Source organism: Chinchilla lanigera, unplaced genomic scaffold, assembly GCF_000276665.1.
Source record: "Chinchilla lanigera isolate Chin_1 unplaced genomic scaffold, ChiLan1.0 scaffold00054, whole genome shotgun sequence".
NCBI lineage: Eukaryota > Metazoa > Chordata > Mammalia > Rodentia > Chinchillidae > Chinchilla > Chinchilla lanigera.
In genome coordinates this window covers 10,422,717-10,440,380 of record NW_004955455.1, presented here as the reverse complement: position 1 = coordinate 10,440,380, position 17,664 = coordinate 10,422,717, and the positions used below count along the sequence as shown (strand labels likewise).

The 17,664-nt window shown below is 44.2% G+C and overlaps 1 protein-coding gene across 5 annotated transcripts in view; it reads right to left on the bottom strand.

The window, feature by feature from the left end:
* Positions 1-12,941: 12,941 nt before the first annotated feature.
* Positions 12,942-17,664, bottom strand: part of Acacb (acetyl-CoA carboxylase beta) — a 145,132-nt gene continuing 140,409 nt past the window's right edge. For all 5 annotated transcript variants that reach the window (XM_013520459.1, XM_013520458.1, XM_005396484.2 and 2 more), the window contains 4 exons: positions 16,081-16,235; positions 15,315-15,485; positions 15,095-15,231; positions 12,942-14,431 (listed from right to left, as the gene is read on the bottom strand). In XM_013520459.1, coding sequence (XP_013375913.1) covers positions 14,305-14,431; positions 15,095-15,231; positions 15,315-15,485; positions 16,081-16,235 — 590 coding nt within the window. In that variant the 3' untranslated portion in view covers positions 12,942-14,304. The remainder of the gene's footprint in view (positions 14,432-15,094; positions 15,232-15,314; positions 15,486-16,080; positions 16,236-17,664) is intronic.

The following is a 17,664-nucleotide window of genomic DNA, read 5'->3' as shown; positions in this document are numbered from 1 at the left end:
CAGAGAAATCATATGATAACTAAGCTGTGTGCCTGATTTATTTCTCTTAACATTACGGATTTACTGTGCATCCATTTTTCTACAAATGACTCAGGTTTACCCTTTATAGCAGAGTAGTACTCCACTGTGTGTATAAGTGCCAAATTTTCTTTATGCATTCATCTATTGATGGACATATATGCCATTTCCAAATGCTAGCTGATATGAATTGTGCTGCTATAAACTTGAGTATACATGTACCATGCCAGCATTTGATATTATTTGATTCCTTGATGGTAGCCATTCTTTCTGGAGTAAGATGGAATCTCAGTGTTATTTTAGTTTGCATTTCTCTAATGGCCAGTAATGTTGAATATTGTTTCATATATTTAATGGCCATTTTTACTTCTTCTGGGATGTGTTCATTTCAGTTGCCTATTTTTTGATGGGATCTTTTATATTGGGGGAGGGTGTAATGTTTTTGGGTTCTTTGTGCATTCTAGATATTAGTCCTCTGTCTGAGAACTTTTCATTCTGTATTGGTTTTTTCCCTTTCTGTGCAGAAGCTTTAATTTGTTATTATCTTATTTGTTGACTTTTTATATTTCTTGAACAATGGGATTCTGTTCAAAAAGTCCTGGCCTATGTCTTCTTCAAGAGTTTTACCTACTTTACCTTCCATTAGATTGTTTGTCTTAATAATTAAATCTTTGATCCATGTTGATTTTCGTTTACTACATGATGAGAAATATCAGTCTAGATTCGATATTCTACATGTGGATAGACAGTTTTCCTAGTACCATTTGTTAAAGAGGCTATCTTTCCTCCAACATGTATTTTTGGCCCCTTTGTTGGCAATCAGATACATGAATTGTGGCTGGAGTTGCTTCTGTACCTTTTATTCTATTCCACTGATTTACATGTCTTTTTTGTGGCAGTGCCATGATGTTTTTATTGTTATAGCTTTGTAGTATAACTTGAACTACAGGATTGCAATGCCCCCTCTTTAGCACTTTGTTGCTCAGGATTACTTTTGCTATTCTGGGTCTCTTCTGGTTTCATATGAGATTTAGAATGATTTTATCTAGTTCTGTAAGGAACACTGTAGATATTTTGATTGGAATTGCTTTGAATCTATATATCAGTTTTGGAATTATAACCATTTTGACTACATTGGTTCTTCCTCTCCTGGAACAGAGGATGTCTTTCCATTTTCTGATGTCCTCTTCAAATCTCCTTTTTCAGAATACTATAGTCTCCAAAGAGGTCGTTCACTTCCTCAGATAGTTAATTTTTAAGTATTTTTCTTGATACTATTGTGAATGGCTTTATTTTCCTAATTTCTTTCTTACTGAATTCATTATTCAGTATTGGAATGCTATTGATTTTTGTGTGCTGACTCTACATCCTGCTACATTGCTGTACTTGGTTTTAATTCTAGGAGTCTTTTGATGGAGTATTTTGAGTATTCTATGTAGAAGATCACATCATGTGCACATAATGATATCGACTTCTTCCTTTCCTTTACACATCCCCTTTCTTTTTTTCTTTCTTTCTCTTCTCATTGCTTTGGCTAATGTTCTGAAGACTACGCTGAAAAGAAGTGGTGGTAGTGGGTATCCTTCCTTTCTTCTTGATTTTAGGGGGAAAGCTCTCAGTTTTTCCCCATTTAATATGATGATGGCTGTTGGTTTGTCATAAATGACTTTTATCAACCTATTTTCTCTTTTTAAAAAATCATGAATGAGTGTCGAATTTTTTCAGAAGTTTTCCTGCATCTATTGATATGATCATATGGTTTTTGTCACTGCTTCTGTTTTTGTGGTGTATTACATTTATTGATTTGCATATCGTGCAACTCGTGGGACGAAACCTATGATCCTCGAGACGGTTTTTCACATTCCATCTGTCAATATTATTGAGGATGTTGCATCTATATTCTCAGGAGTTGGCCTGGAGTTTTCTTTTTTCAGTTGGATCTTTGTCTGGTTAGGGGGTCAGAGTGATTCTGGCTTCCAGAGGTGAGTTTAGAAGCACTCGTTCCTTTTCAATGTCACTGAAGAATTTAAGTATTGGTGTTAAACATCCTGAAAGGTCTTGTTGGATTCAGTGATGAATCAATCAAATCCTGGGCTTTTTTAAGTTTGTGGTATTTTTATTGCTACCTCAATTTCATTGCTTGTTATTGAACTATTCAGAATTTTAATGTCTTCTTGATTTAGTCTTGGTAATATGTATGAGTCTAGGAATCTTTCCATTTCTTCAAGATTTTCCAATATTTGGAATAAAATTTTTCATAGTAGTTACTGTCTTCTGCATTGTGATGGTGTCCATTGTGACTTCACCTTTTTCATTTCTAATTGCATTGATGTCAGTCTTTTCTCTATCTCTTTTGGTAAGTTTGGCTAAGATTTTGTCTACTTCGTTTACTTTTTTGAAGAACCAGCTCCTCAGTTCACTGAGTCTTTGTATTTTTTTAGTTTTAGTTTCAATAACTTATGCTCTGATCTTCATGAGTTTCCTCCTTAATTTCTTTTTGTCTTTTTGAGACAGGGTATGCCGTTCAGGCTGACCTTGTGTTCACTTTGTAGCCCAGGCTGGTTTCAAACTCACAATGATGCTCCTGCCTCAGTCTCCTGAGTGCTGGGATTACAGGCATGCACCACTCTATCTGGCTCCCTCCTTAAATTTAATTGGGTTTGGATTATTGTTTTTTTTTTTTTTTAGTATTATGAGGTATCTATTTAAACACATTCTGTTTTTCTAATGTAAGCACTGATTGCAATAAACAGGATTTAGGACTGATTTTTTTTTTTTTTATTGCGTTCCATAGATTCTGCTGTGTTGTACTGGCATTGTAGTTTGAATCCAGGAATTGTTTTTAATTTCTTCCTTGATTTATTCTGTGACCCATTGAGTGTTCAGCAATGTGTTATTAAGTTTCTGGGTGTTTATAAGTTTTCTGTGGTTTTTCTGTTACTAATTTGTAGCTTCAATGTACAATAAGTGATCTACTAGTAAATATGGGGTGATTTGGATTCTTTTGCATTTATGTAAGCAGGCTTTGTGGAGTAGTATGTGGCATATTTTGGAGAAAGTTCCATGTGCTATGGAGAAGAATTTGTATTCTGTTGTAGGTAGGTACATCACTATAATGATCTAGTAAGTTAATTTGTTCTGCTTAACTGCTCATCCTGCCTGGTGTATCATGAGATTTTTTGGCATTGTTGGTTTCATTGTCTTTTTCCAGGATATCCTTGAGAAATTTTTGGAGTGCTGGTTTGGATTTCTTAAAGCATTCTTTGTCATGGAAAGACTTTATTTCTCCATCAATTTTGAAAGATAATTTTGCAGACTTTATTAGTCTGGGTGGTAAGTTGTTTTCTTTTAGAGCTTGAAACACTTCACTCTAAGCTCTCCTGGCCTGTAATTCTTATGGGTTTACTCATGTAAGTGATTTGTTGCTTTTCTCTAACTGCTTTTGAGACACTGTCACTGTGTTGTACTTCTGGGATTTTGACTATGATTTGTCATGGAGAAGGTTTTTTTTTTAGTCTTTTTGAGACAGGGTCTCACTATGCAGTTCAGGCTGGCCTTGAGCTCACTTTGTAGCCTAGGCTGGTCTCAAACTTACAATGATCCTCCTGCCTCAGCCTCCCGAGTGCTGGGATTATAAGCACGCACCCAAGAAGCTTTTTTGACTGTGGCTATTTGGAGTTCTACATGCTTGACTTATTGGTATGTTAAATTCTTTCTCTGTATTTGGAAAGTTTTCTGTTATTCCTGTAAATAGATTTTTTATGCCATTTGCATTGTCTTCTAATTTTTCACTAACTCCAGTTAGTCTTGGATTAGTCTTTTTTGTATCATCTAGAGGCTATTGGATCCATTTTTATATTCTCTTGTTGTTTTTAAGGTATCTATGAAAATATGGTCACTGATCTCAATCCTGTCTTCCAGTTCTGACATTCTGTCTTCCCATTAGTCTCTTCTGTTCCCCATACTACAAATTCAGTAGAATTTGTAATCTGCTGGATTTCTGTTTGGTATTTTTTCATGGACTCTAATTCTTTGCTAAACTGGCCTTTCATGTTTTGTACCATTTTTTTGACTCAGCTAGTTTTTTAGAGTATTCTGTAAACTCACTGATCATTTTGTTTACCAAGTTATATCTTTTGTGAGCTTACTGAGCAACTTTGTTGGTCTTTGTTTTTATCTCTTTTATCAATTCAAATAAGTTAGCTGTGTGGCTTTTGAAATTCTCACTCTTGGTGTTCCTTGTATTAGCTTTGGGGGTCTGGGAGATTCTGAAAGCAGTTTGTTGCCTTGTCTTCTCTTGTTTCTATTGTAGTAGTGTGTGTGTGTGTGTGTGTATGTGTGCCTGCACATATGTACATGCACATGTGTGCAAACATATTGAAGGCCAATTATATTGGAAAGATTATATTGCTACTATGGTGATATCTTTAATTAAATGTCTGCTTTTTAGGCTTCTGCCCAGATGAAGGTGCGGTGTAATTGGTCCAGGACCCAGTTGTCAGGGAAGGGACCACTTATTGGTTTTTTTTTGTTTTGTTTTGTTTTGTTTTTGTTTTTTCTCCGGTACCGGGAACTGAACTTACGACCTTGTGCTTGCCAGGCAGGCACTTTGTCACTGAGCTAAATCCCCAGCCCTGGGACCACTTATTGTTAATGATACAAAGATAATCCATATACTGGCACACAGTGAAAACCAATTAACAGCAACAACTATGCCACCTTGGCAATAACAACAAAATCAGCAGTAATAATAGAGTCAAAGACATCTGGATATTGACATTCCATAAGAAATAATAATGTACTACCATTAACCATTCAAAAGTGATCTGTTATTATGATGTAAATACAAAGACCAACCAAATATTGACATATAGTAAATACCTAGTAAATGCAACAACTATACTCCACTAACCATGAAATAGAATTCAATAGTAATTGCCTAGAGTTAATTAAATATCTAAAGACCCATAAGGCTTAATAGTTATACTAGTGAAGATGGGGGGTGGGGAATGGGAGAATAAAAGAAGTGTAATTGGTAAGATAGAATCAAGATGAAAAGTAAGAGAGAAAAATGAGATAAAGGTGCCTATTGAGTAAAAGGAAGTTAATAGAATTAAATAAAAGTAACAGAAAAGAACACAAACAAAAAGAAAACAGAAGAAGAAAGATGTTTTTAAAAAGAAATGAGTCCAAAAAATTCCTGTTTTGAGTGAATGGTTTCTTTCCACTCTACGTACTCTTGGAATCCAGCAGATATGGGAGAGGGATAGTGAGCCACTGCTAAGACCTGCTTTGTTTCTACACTCACGTTTTTGTGTGTGAATCTCTCCTCTCACTGAGTTCCTTACTAGCTTGTAGCCACCAGGCTGGGCTTTGAGGCAATCATGAACAGTGACACAGAACTGGCCTGCCTTGAGACACTTACAGTCTATTGGGAAGACAGCAAACAAAGAAGCAGGTGGTTACAGGGCACATGAAGGAACCAGTATGAGGACAAGGTTCTCTGTGATAAGGGGACAGTTGTGTAAATGAGCTGGAGGTGAGTTAGCAGAGGAAGCGGGGAAAGGGCTCCAGGCAGAGATGGCAGGTGCCCAGCCCTGAGGGGGGAAGGACGGTGCAGGCCAGTGTGGTAGGAGCAGAGTGTCTGCGGCAGGGAAGGGGTCTCCAGGACTGACCCCGAGTATGCGGGACAAGATGCGCAGGGCCTGGTGGGAGGAACAAGTGGGACAGAAAGCCTGGGGACACCCATGCAGGCAGAGTGCCCCGAACTGACCTGAAGGCTGTGTGCCACCCCCACCCCACCTCAGCCTGGCTGCGCTCGGGTTGTGCACGTTCCAGCCGCCTTCAAGGGTGGTGCTGAAAGAATGTTAACTACCCTTCAGCAAGTGTTCACTGTGTGTTTTATGTGCTTTTCCTGTAGTATGGCACTTTCCCTACACCACCCTAGGGTAGGGACCATCATTATCCCACTTAAAGGGGAGAAAATGAAAGCTCAGGGAAGTTAAGAGATTTGATCAAGGTCGCACAGTTAGGAGCGGGTTAGATAAAAGCTCATGTTTGACTTCCTCAGGAATGTAGATGAACTTGAATTCGCATCTCAGACCCAAGCCACAAGGCTGGAATCAGGTTGTCCAGAGAAGCCAGGGCTGTGTGGCAAAGATGCATCTCAGACAGCTGGAATCTGGGTATCAGAGGGGCCCAGGCGGCCTTATTGGGGCTCCAGCCTTGGCGCATTTTCTCTGTTCCTCACTCGCTGCGAGTGTGAGAAGGGATGGCTGCAACCAGGGGAGCCCTGCAGTGTGTCAGAGGCCGCCAGTGCTGACCTTTTCCCACCTCTTCTCACGCATCAGCTCTAAGGCCTCCCACAGATGCCCTGACGTCCCCGCTCCCCGCCCAGAGCAGCAGCCGGCGAGCAGAGCCCCACAGCACAGGGAGCCCACGTGTGGGCTGATCTGCTTGGTTTCGGCGAGGGCTCCTGCCTGTGCCGGGCTGGCCCTGGAGGCAAGTGACTGATCCCAGCATCCGGTGCTGGGAGATCTGAATTCTGAGGGAGGAGGGACTCGAAAGCCCATGACAGTGAGGGCCCAGCCTCATCTTGGGCAAGTAACAAACCTTCCTAGCTGTGTGACGTTGGGCAACTTAAGTAATTTCTCTGAAGTCAAGATCTTTACAACATTTAGGTCGCTTTCCCAAAGCTGAATCCGAAACACTGAGATGTGAGCACAACATTAATAACTGATAATAATGGAGTACTTGCTGTATGCCCAGGACCATGCTAAGTGAGATATGTGTTATATGTATCTGTATATGTAACGAGTATTATGCAAACATGCATGCACATACATATTCTAATTTAGCAATCTCGAAAACCTTAATAGCTGGCTGTTGTCCTTCTTTTATAGATATGGAGAAAGGTTGAATAAATCAAACCTAGTAAGTGGCAGAGGTCAGCTAGGGAAGCTCATCTCTTTAACAGCCCTTTTACTTTCTTCCTCCTTTGCTTAAGTTATTAGCCCTCCAAATGCAGCCACCAACCCATTGGAGACAGAAAAGGCCTTGTTTCCAGGCACTTGAAATAGTCATCAGAAACCAGAAGTCCTCTGTACTAAGTTCTGCATGGTACTCTGTGGGGAGTAGACTGCACAACGGCAGCATCTTCTTCTGGGCTGAACATACAGCTCAGTGGCAGAGCACTTGCCTAGCATGCAGAAGGCCCCAAGTTCAAACACCAGCACCAAAAAACAAATGTCTTCTGTATCCCAATTGGTGTCTACCCCAAATTAGCATCCCTTGATAGCACTGCTGTCTTAATGGACAATTTGCCTTGTTAACACTGCGAACATTTCCTTGGGGTTGAACAGTCTAGGCCAATTAAAAGTGGAACTGATACGGAGCACAAGGACAGTAGCGGCAACCTGCTGAGGAGTGTAGAACATCCAGAAGATAATTTATACCAGTTCTGAGGTGGGAACAGTAGGTTTAACTGTCCTAATCTTAACTAGATATCAAGCACCTTGAAATATAAAGTATGGCCAGAGCGCTGTTATTTACTTTACCAATCACAGTTGCCTTAGATATTGAATTCCTGTAGAATGTCAGTAGACAACAATTATAAAGTTTTACAGGTAAAATTTGAGATCAAGGGCAACATAGCATTTTAGCATGACAATGATGATAACATTATTATATTGGAAATATTAGGTTTGGTTATTATTTCTGAAATACATTCAAATTTCTATTTTAGAATAAAATAACTTTTTAGTCAGTTGTCTTTACCTGATTACAAAACATTAAATGACAAAGAAACTTTTACCTAAGCCTATTATCTTTCAATAGACTGCCATTTAAGTCAAATGTACTTGTTTATAGATATACTTCATAAATGTCTACTCGTTAATCTTAGAGTGACATTTCCTGGACTGCAGGTTGTTCAGGTATCTCTTAGCTGTTATAACACAATTACATAAGCATCACGCAAGCATAAGCCTTGAAAAAGTATTCACATCTTCTGGCTAGCTGTCTCATGTTGGATTGGCATGCACAGTTTACCACAAGTACTTGGAACACAAGTCAGGGAAAGCCGGATGCTTGAGGCTGAAAAAGTTTACCACTATACATTTTAGCCTGGAAGTTACCAGTGTGATAAGATATGTTTTCAATTTTATATCTCTGAAAGCCTGCACTTGTGAAATACAAATACATTTAATGTATCATGAGGTTAGTAATAGGCACCATCACAGCTGTATAGAAATCTTTGCATATATTTACTTAGTTTTTTACCCTCACGGCAAACATTAGACTCCTTTAACAGGTTTTACAGGGTGTAACTATACTGATAAGAATTAAAGTCATCTTTAGGGCTCTCACAAGTCTAGGAAAGAGTGCTAATGACCAAGAGTAGAGTTGTTACCCAACATACAAGTATATTTTGTTTATATAACAACAAAATATTTATTAAATTAAAGCCAACGGATATAGATGAAGGTTTAAATGGCAGAACCAAATCTAAACAGATGCCAACTTTTGATCATTTTTATGTCTAAGTTCTAGATGTATACTGCATAAAAGAGAGCACCTATTAGTCACTTTGCACATACTAAACTTACGTAGTCTTAACTCTATAATGTTAAACTTTAAAGCTTAGACCTATGGCATAGCTTGTCTTTAGATATATCTCTAGCCTCAGATTTATAGGTTGTGTTATAAATTAAGCTAATTGTTATTCATTTAACCAATGATAAATTGATTATTGAAAATTTTACAAGCCACCACTCTTGGGGACCACAATTCCACAATGGCTAGTTTTACATACTGTCTTAAGGGGTGAACAGAGGCTTGAGATTTCTGGTATCACTCTTGTGAGATTTCCCATTATCCCATTAGGGGTGGGCTATCCTCTTCCACCTACCAAGACCGAGACTGAGACCGAGACCGAGACTGAGACCGAGACTATGACTAAGGCTAAGACCATTAAAACTAAGACTGCTGAGGCTAGAGATGTCCAGGGCAAAATCCTCATTAGCTTCAGATTAGCACCGCCTCTGAGGTGATCCGATAATCCCCTTCTCAATGAATAAATGCCAAGTTTGTGTCTGCCTCATGGCCTCTTGTTCCCTGTGAACAACTGGTCATCCCAGACGCCCCTTACCGCCATTTTGTCTCTTGCTCTTTCTTCCCGCCATGAGCAGTAACACCTGGCAGGAGATTGGAGGCTCACTGTAAGGGGCCCCATACATCACTTACATGATCTTTAACAGTCAAAGCTCAGTTTTTAGTAACCAAAACCCTAACAGTGGAAAACACAAGAAACTCTCTTAATGAAATATAGAAACTTTGCTTTTTTAATCTACTTTTAAAAGTTAGCCAAGAGCATTTAATATCTTAAGAAAACCTTGTTTTAGACATAGAAAGCTTAACCTTTTAATTATAGTCAACCAGAATATATTATAATAATTTATTTAATAGTGTTTGTTGGGGTATGCTACCATAAGCCTCTGGGAAAAAAACAGAGAAGTCCTATCAGTAGCTGCGTGCTTGTCTTGCATGTTCAAGGAACAAGGATCGATTCCCAGAGTCCCTGCCCCTAATATCTTGGCTTAGGTTAGCACTGACATTTATTTAGTGAATAATTTAAGGCAAGTTACTCAATCTCCCTGAGCCTCAGTTTTCTCTTCCTGGGCAAGGTAATTTTCCAGATCTTTCCTGTTCATCAGAGACCATCCTCGGTCAGGAATCAAATCTTCATTTAGTTATCTGTCTAACACTGAGCTCTTGCTGGACTTTGGATAGAAAGCTTGAGTTTCATGAAGCCAGAGAAAGTCAAATTATATCTAATTCCTGCCCCTACTAATGTTTTCCAAAATGCTATAGATACTTACTTTATAGTATGGCTGAAATGTAGGATACATTAGTAGAAAAAAAGAAAATTAAACCTGGTTAGGTCTGATGACATTATACAGAGAAAGCTAAGCTTATAGTGTGGGTTTTATCCTCTGGGCAACAGGCAGCTATGGAAAGCTTTTGAGTGGGAGGGTACCATGACTGGATCCACACCACAATAATAATAAAAATGGTGATAGTACAACTGAGCTGACTATGGGAAAACTTGAGCTCTTCCTTTGTACCAAGAACTACATGTTTCACTTCCAATATAGCACTTAGTCTTGACCATGACCCTTTGAGCTTTGAATATTGGTTAATTGGCCACATGCTGGATGGATTGAAGGGAAGAGTGGTGGAGTCTTTTGCGACTTGATCAGGGCCTCATTTAAGGGAGGACCGTGAATATGAACTGAACACCTCCAAAGACAGAGCACATATTTATCAATTCAGTTGGTTAGCCAGATACCTCCTCAACTTAGTAAAATGTCCGACTAAACCAGTTTAATCCCTTTTGGATGTCAGTAGCTTATACAGAAAGAGTCTCACTAGGACTCTTTAAAATAGGAGCAGTGATGTGACTCACCGGCAGCTGGGTCACAGTGTTCCCTGAGAGGACACACTGGGAAGATGCTGTGAAAGGAGCTTTGCAGGGAATAGCGCCTGAAGTAGCTGACTTGGGACAACTCTGTCTTGGCTATGCTGTCCTGACACGAGACTTCCTGTTCTCTTCAGCTGAAAGTCCCTCTGGGACCATCCTGGGAACTGTGGCTGGCCACTGGCCATGTGGTGTATCTTCTACCATTTTACCTCTTCGTCGCCATTTCTTCCCTTCCTTAAATTGGAAACAGCCACAACACAGAAGCTGTCTCTGCACAGGCTTATTGAATTAGTCTGTTTCTTGTTGCATTTCATCTCTGTGAAGACAAGAGGTTGATTTCTCTCAGTTTTGGAGACTCAAGGGTCTGGCTGAGCTCTGGTGAGGGCCCTGTTGACTGGGTCACATCATGGCAGATCACATCATGGTGAGAGCGCATGTGGGAGCAGGGATCTCATCTTGAGAGAGAAAGCATGCAGGCTGGAGTCCTGGAGTCCTTTGCCAAGGGTTTTGCTCTAGGTCCCATCTCTTAACATCACCACACTGGGTAACAAGCTCCCAACACATGAGAGTTGGGGACGAATTCAAACCATATCCAAACAACTGCACTTACCAATTACCGAGCTTGCCAAAATGAGTCCCCCGAGAGCTCTGTGTCTCCTCCTTCTCCATCTCCACTGCCGCCATGATCTAGGGCACCGTTTTTGCTCCTACTCCCGTGATACCAGCACCTGATGGTCTGCCTGCCACTCATCTGGCCTCTCCGACCTGTTCCTCGCATTGCATCTGGAATCCATTTCCAGCGCTCGAATCTGGCATGCCAGCCCCTTGCTCCAGGACCCAACGTGCTGTATAGAATTTGCGCATGAATCCAAATTACTGTTGAAGTGACTATTCTCGGGCTTATAAATTTAATGAACAATTATTACAAATGAAATATAAGTTGTTGAAAAGAAATGGGGTCATTTACTGGTCTTTTGCAGTGTCAGACTGAGGATATGATTCCCTGGAAAAGTCTGAGAGAGCTTGATGCTTTGGGAACCTGAAGAGGGGACATTGGGGGCAATCTCAACTACAGGTGGTACAACAGGTCCTACCCCTCTACCCAGCCACCATCTTTGAGTGCACAAGTGGACAGGAGGCATCGTTTGGGTCTGGATGTGAGAAGAGGAGGGGAATGACAGTATTGTTACGGCAAAATTTGGGGTGTATTCCACAAGAGACCAAAGAACTTTATGAGAACAGACTAAGTTTTAATTTAGACCGGTCATCTCTCATTTCGATTTGCAAGTCAGGGAAGTGGGCATGGGCCTGCCTTTGTTCCCACCTTAAATACATTTTTGGTTTCCATGGTAACAGATTGGAATGTTGTAGCCCTGGCCACATGTTCTTTTCCTTGTGCCACATAACCGGGTCAGGCTCTGGTCATGAGCCCAACCACAGTGATATATACTATCTGTTCTCTGTTCTGTATGTCCCCCTTTAGATAACCATACATTTCCTTTATGGATGTTTCTCAAGACACATTTTCAGACTTGCACTAAGACTGGAATTATCCTATATTAAAATGATATGCTAAGAGTCGCCATCCCCTACAGTATGGAGACCCCAGGACAATATTTTTTAAAAACTTGTTTTGAAAAAAAAAAAACCTGGAGAGGTCATTCATGCCTGCAATTTGCTGTGAAATGAGATAAAAGAATGAGATAAATTCACACCTAACAGGAGAGACCAAGAGATGGGCAGGTAGGTAGGAAGCAAAGTCCAAGCATGGTGAGATGGCATCAGGCTGGTGGCTGAGGGTTAGCATGTGCTGCAAACACTTCAACTTTCTGGTGTTTGGCATTTTTCAAAATAACATGTTAAGGTGAAAAATGACACAGAAGAGAGGAGCCATGTGAAATTCGGAACTGAAGGTCATAAGACTGTGGGGGGAAGGAAGCTGGGAGGAGGCCAGGCAGGGCGGGTGACACCACCCACAGGGCAGAGAAGCCCCCTGCATTGCAAAAATGTGAGGTTCTCTTGTGTGATATGGAGGCTCAGAACCTATGTCCTTAAAGGACTGGGCCAGCTCTGGAGCTGGACAGACACAACTCACCTCTCGGTCTTGTTGGTGTGTGACAATGGGACAAGTGCTTCGCCTCTCTCAGCATTGCTTCCTCGTCAAAGAAGGAGGGTGAGGACCGAGGCAAGAAAGGAAAACAGGCCCTGCCCACCCTCTCTTCTTCCAGAGCAGCTTCCTATTTGCCAGCTGTGTGGATGGGGATCCATATAACTTCTTTTTTAATTTAAATAAACCTCCCAGTGCTTAGGAAAGAGGATGCTTCTGAGCACCACAACCCAACCCTCAGCCTCCCTCCACTGCACCCCAGCTGGTCCCGGGACAGGAACTTATTAAGGTCTCCACTCCGGGGCTGCGTGGTCACACAATGAATTCAAGCCAAAGTGCCTCCTTCAAAAATAGTTTATTCTGCACATTTCCTGGCAGGCTGTCTGCCCACCATTCCAGGGGAACAGCTCTTTGTTGCCTTGTTTTTCCTCCAAAGCGAAGGGGGTCTTCCCAAAAGGAACCCCTCTGTTCCGACGCAGCATCAGTCCCCATGCACTCCGGCCCCTGGGCGGGACACAGGAGCATTCAGCTTTCTCTCCCCACTGTCATTTGCCAGAGCCGTCATTGGCTGATGGCCAGACTGGACATCCTCAAGCATCCTGGCTGGTGGAGGCTTCCCCGGGCAGCCTTGTTGGTGGCCCCCTCGCCTGGGATAATGATCAGTGTCCTCAGACAAACTGCCCACCACAGCACTGGGTGGTGTCAACTTCCCCGAGCCCCATCACTGACAAGATGGGGGGACCAGAGTGCCTGAGATCCTGGATACTGCGTATTGCAAAGTCCTCCCTGAGCACACCGGTGTGGCCTTTAGAGTCCAGTCCAGGTCACCCTGGCTCCACCCCTCAGTGCTGGATCCTACCAAGGCAATAGGTGAGGAAGTGAGAGTGACTCAGGAGGCCCTCCAAGGGGACGGCACCCCCAGCCCACGTGGGCACCAAATGCTGCCTGGCTGGGTGGCGATCCTTGCTGTCCTGGGAGGGCAGGGGCCGGCCAAGCGCTGGGAGCCAAGAGAGTCCTGCAGAAGCTCTGCTCTGCGGCATCTCTTTATTTTGCTTCCTCTCTCTCTAAAATGGAGAATTTGCTAGTGAGTGATAGCCACAGCCCAACAATGGGACATTTCATGTGACTCAGTAGGGTCAAGTGGGGTATAAACTACCAATTAAGTCTCTTTAAAAACAATTTGTAACTTTTCCTGGGTGACTAGGTAGTATTCAAGTTAGCCTCATACAAAAATAGATTTTCTCTAGTCTGGCCTATGTGTTTTCCTGGTTTATTCTGCTGAAGGAGGCATCATGCTTATATCAAGTGCTGGCCTTGGAGTAAAACATAAAAATAAAAGATTCTCAAACGTGATATAAAATCAGCTAACAACCACCTGGACCCTGCACGAGGCACGGAAAAACACAAGGAAGTCAGGATGGTTTGGTTCAGTTTGATTCAGCAGTGCAGCTAAGACACTGTCTGAAGAAACAAAACTTCCCAGAGTGGCAGGAGGTGACTCCTGCTCGAGAGGGGCACTTTGAGCCTTTTATTGACACAGGAGTTGACTGGGGACCAGCAGCTCCACCCACAGGAGTGCCCAGGACTAGTGTCTTATTGTTGTTTTAAAGCAAGTCCCAAGATCCGGGTGGGGGCCTGTGGTGTATCAGCAGGTCAGTGGCTTCTCTTGCTCGTGGTCCTGTGAATGGCTGAGTGCCGCTCAGGTGGAGGCCGGGCTGTCCATGGTGGACAGCAGCTGAACCACCTGGGCCCGCTCAGCTGGGCTGATGAGCTGGCTCAGGTACACCGTGCAGTCCATGGCTACCTCGGGGTTTTCCTGGACCAGACTGTGGGGTTAGAAGAGAACGCCGGCGGTTATTCCTGCCACTGAGCCTGGTGGCCGCTAGGGGGCAGAGTCCTGGCGCAAGAACGAGGACTCTCCCTGGGTGGGCTGGAGTCCTGAGCTCCTTTCCTGCTGCGGTCACCAAGGGCATGCCAATCTCATGAGGAAGGAGGGGCTACATTTTGGGGGTCAGAATGCTTCTCAGTAGCACCATCCTTGTCGTCACTGTCTGCGTGAAGTGCCCCGACTTGCTGGAACCTCAGTTTCATGCCCCAGACAGGGTCCCATGAGCCCTGCTTCTGCCCCGCAGGGCACCCCACCACAAGGGGAAGGAGTCTCTCTGGAAAGACCGCCCAGGGGATGCGATGTGGACTCTCTAACCAGGCAAGGTCCAGCTATGACTTGAAACACACCACCATATAAAATCCGGTAAGGACGCTGCACTCGCTCGCCCCGGCCACTGCGCAGGAGATGGGGCGGGGGTGGTGGGCTGGGGTGCGCCCTCATTGCTGGGGCTGTCAGGCCCAAGGCTGTGGACCTCAGCGCAGAGGGCTGGGCCAGGGCACCCGTAACCGGTGTGGACTCTACGCGCTGCTCTAGGGTGGGGCAGCTGGAGATCAGGCCAGGCTGACCTGCCAGTCAGTCGGGGACAGGGCGGGACACTCACCTGCGGATGGTCTTGAGGATGGCGTCGCGCTTCAAGTATTTGATATTCTCCCAAATGGCCGAGTGCTGGCCGTCACCCCCTTGCCACTGCTGCTCCAGCCACTGCACCACCACCTGGTTATTGTCCCACAGGTAGGCCTGGGAGGGGCACGGGCTGCTCAGACAGGGGTTCTCTGCAGGACAGGCTGCCGGCAGTCCCCGCCCCCGCGCCCCGGGCCCACCTTGACGGCACCCTCAGTCTCCACGAACCAGCGGCGCAGCATGGACTGCAGGTGCTCATGGCTCAGCTCGCCGCTGGCCCGGAGGATCTCCCGCTTGACCCGACCCTCCAGGAGCAGCCGGCGCAGACGCCAGTACAGGAAGGTGCGCGATGTCCTCCACTCCAGCACGTCCTGCACGCACAGAAGCCAGGCCTGAGCCCCGGACCCGGGACCGGGCAGTGTAGACCAGACCCAGGCTCTGCGACGTCCCATCGCATGGGCCGGGCCGGGGGCCCCGGGAGGCTCAGGAAGGGGCAGGGCCACACTCTGCCAGCACTGCAGCAGCTCCTCCACCCCCGCGGACCAGCGCAGGTCATGCGGGGCTGAAGCCAGTTACAAAGGACAGCCCTGCGGCGAGGGAAGTGACACGGAGCACATGGGCAGGGGCTGACTCTGGGGGAGCGGGGAGACCGCGGGTACAAGGCTCCTCAAATCTTCCCCAAATCTGAGCTGGCTCAGCGGTTATAAACACATCAGACCAGTGGCTGCCAAACTTTGTGGCTTCTGGGATCTTTGGGGCATATAAAGAAATAGTGTCCCCTGACCCCGCTCCCCCATCCTCATTTGACATTCAGGTGGCTCTGCTGCACCACTCCAACACGGAGTTTTTAAAAAGCTTCCCAGGGGATCTTCAAGTCGGCCAGTCCTAAACCCTGGGACCCCAGTCTTCTTGGAGTGTGGGAACCAATGACCTTGGGACGGGTCCTTCACACCCCTGCGCCCTTACGTTGATGGCGCCCTTCTCCAGCATCCGGCCTGGCGTGTCGTGCAGCTCGGCAAACTGCACCGCCACCTGGTGGTAGACGGGGAGGAGCAGCTCCTCGCGAGTCTTCAGCTGGCCCTCCAGGTCCTTGCGATCTTTGTCCGAGAGCTCGGACATCCCTGGGGTGGGGGTGAGAGCACACAGGCCGGTCAGGACATCCCAGCAGACCAGGAAAGACAGTCACTGGAGGCTATGGTGGAGGATTTTTCTTTGAGAGGGCACAAAAATGTTTTCAGGACAAGCCTTGCCCCATGAGACCACCCCTAAAGCAGCTTGCAGATGCGGTCTCAGAAATGTGTTCACAGCTGCAAGTCAGCGTTCTACAGGCAGTTTTTGTCTGACCCCTTCCATCAGGCCCACTGTGCTTCATAACCAACCACTGGTTATTATTTTAACAAACACTGCAAAATACATTAAGGGAATATTATAACAACTATGCCAATTTGATAATGTAAATGCAACAGATTCCCTGAAACACACTTCACCAGAGCTCACCCAAGAGGAAACAGATTATGGCAATAGTCCTATATACAATAAAGAAGGTGAGTTGGTGGTTAGAAAGCTCCCACCAAAGATTTAAAGAAATAATATCAGCTCTACACAAAAGCAGAAAATTGGAGAGTTGAACCCCCAAATTATCGAGGTCAGCTTTTCCCTGATACCAAACCAAAGAAATTACATGCAAGCACACACACACACACACACACAATGCATCTTGTGAGCAGGACAGTCATAAAGACATTGCCGTAATGTGGACACCTAAGAGGGACATCTGAAGAGAACTGCTCCTAAAGACTGCCTGTGACACCCAACGACTACAGACAAACATCTGATTGGAAATTCTAAAGGGATATTTGGCTGCCATAACTCTGATTTTCCCATTGGCCCAAAGTGCTTCAGTCTTTATGCTTTGTGTGTGCTAAGAAATAAATTTCTATGGCATTAAAGGTTGAAAATCCCTAATCCAAAAATCTGAAATCCAAAATGCTCCAAAATCTGAAAATTTTTGAGCACTGACAGAGTGCCACAAATAGAAAATTCCACACCTGACCTCATAGAATGGCAATCACAGTCAAAAAGCAGATGCTCTGAAAATATTGTATAAGCCAGGTATAGTGCCACACACCTGTAATCCTAGCTGCCTAGGAGGCTGAGGCAGGAGGGTCACAAGTTCAAAGTCAGACTGGGTAACTTAGTGAAACCATGTCCAAAAAAAAAAAGGAGCTGGGATGTAGCAGAGTGGCAGAGAACTTAGAATTTGTGAGGCTCTGAGTTTTAAAAATTTGTATAAAATTACTTCCGTAATTATTCTGCAGTGTGCAGAAGGTGTATGTAAAACATAAAGGTCTTCATGTTGATGAAAATAAGAGGGCCTGTGGAGAAGGAGGAAGCTGAACTCTGCCTGTCTGGCTTTCAAAGGGAGGATTCTGTCTGTCCCCACGCTTCAGTGGATAAGCATCAGTGCTGGCTTAAAGTATACTAAAAAATCACATCATGTTTCAGCTCTCCTAACCAACAACTTATAGATCATAATAACAAAAGGATTTC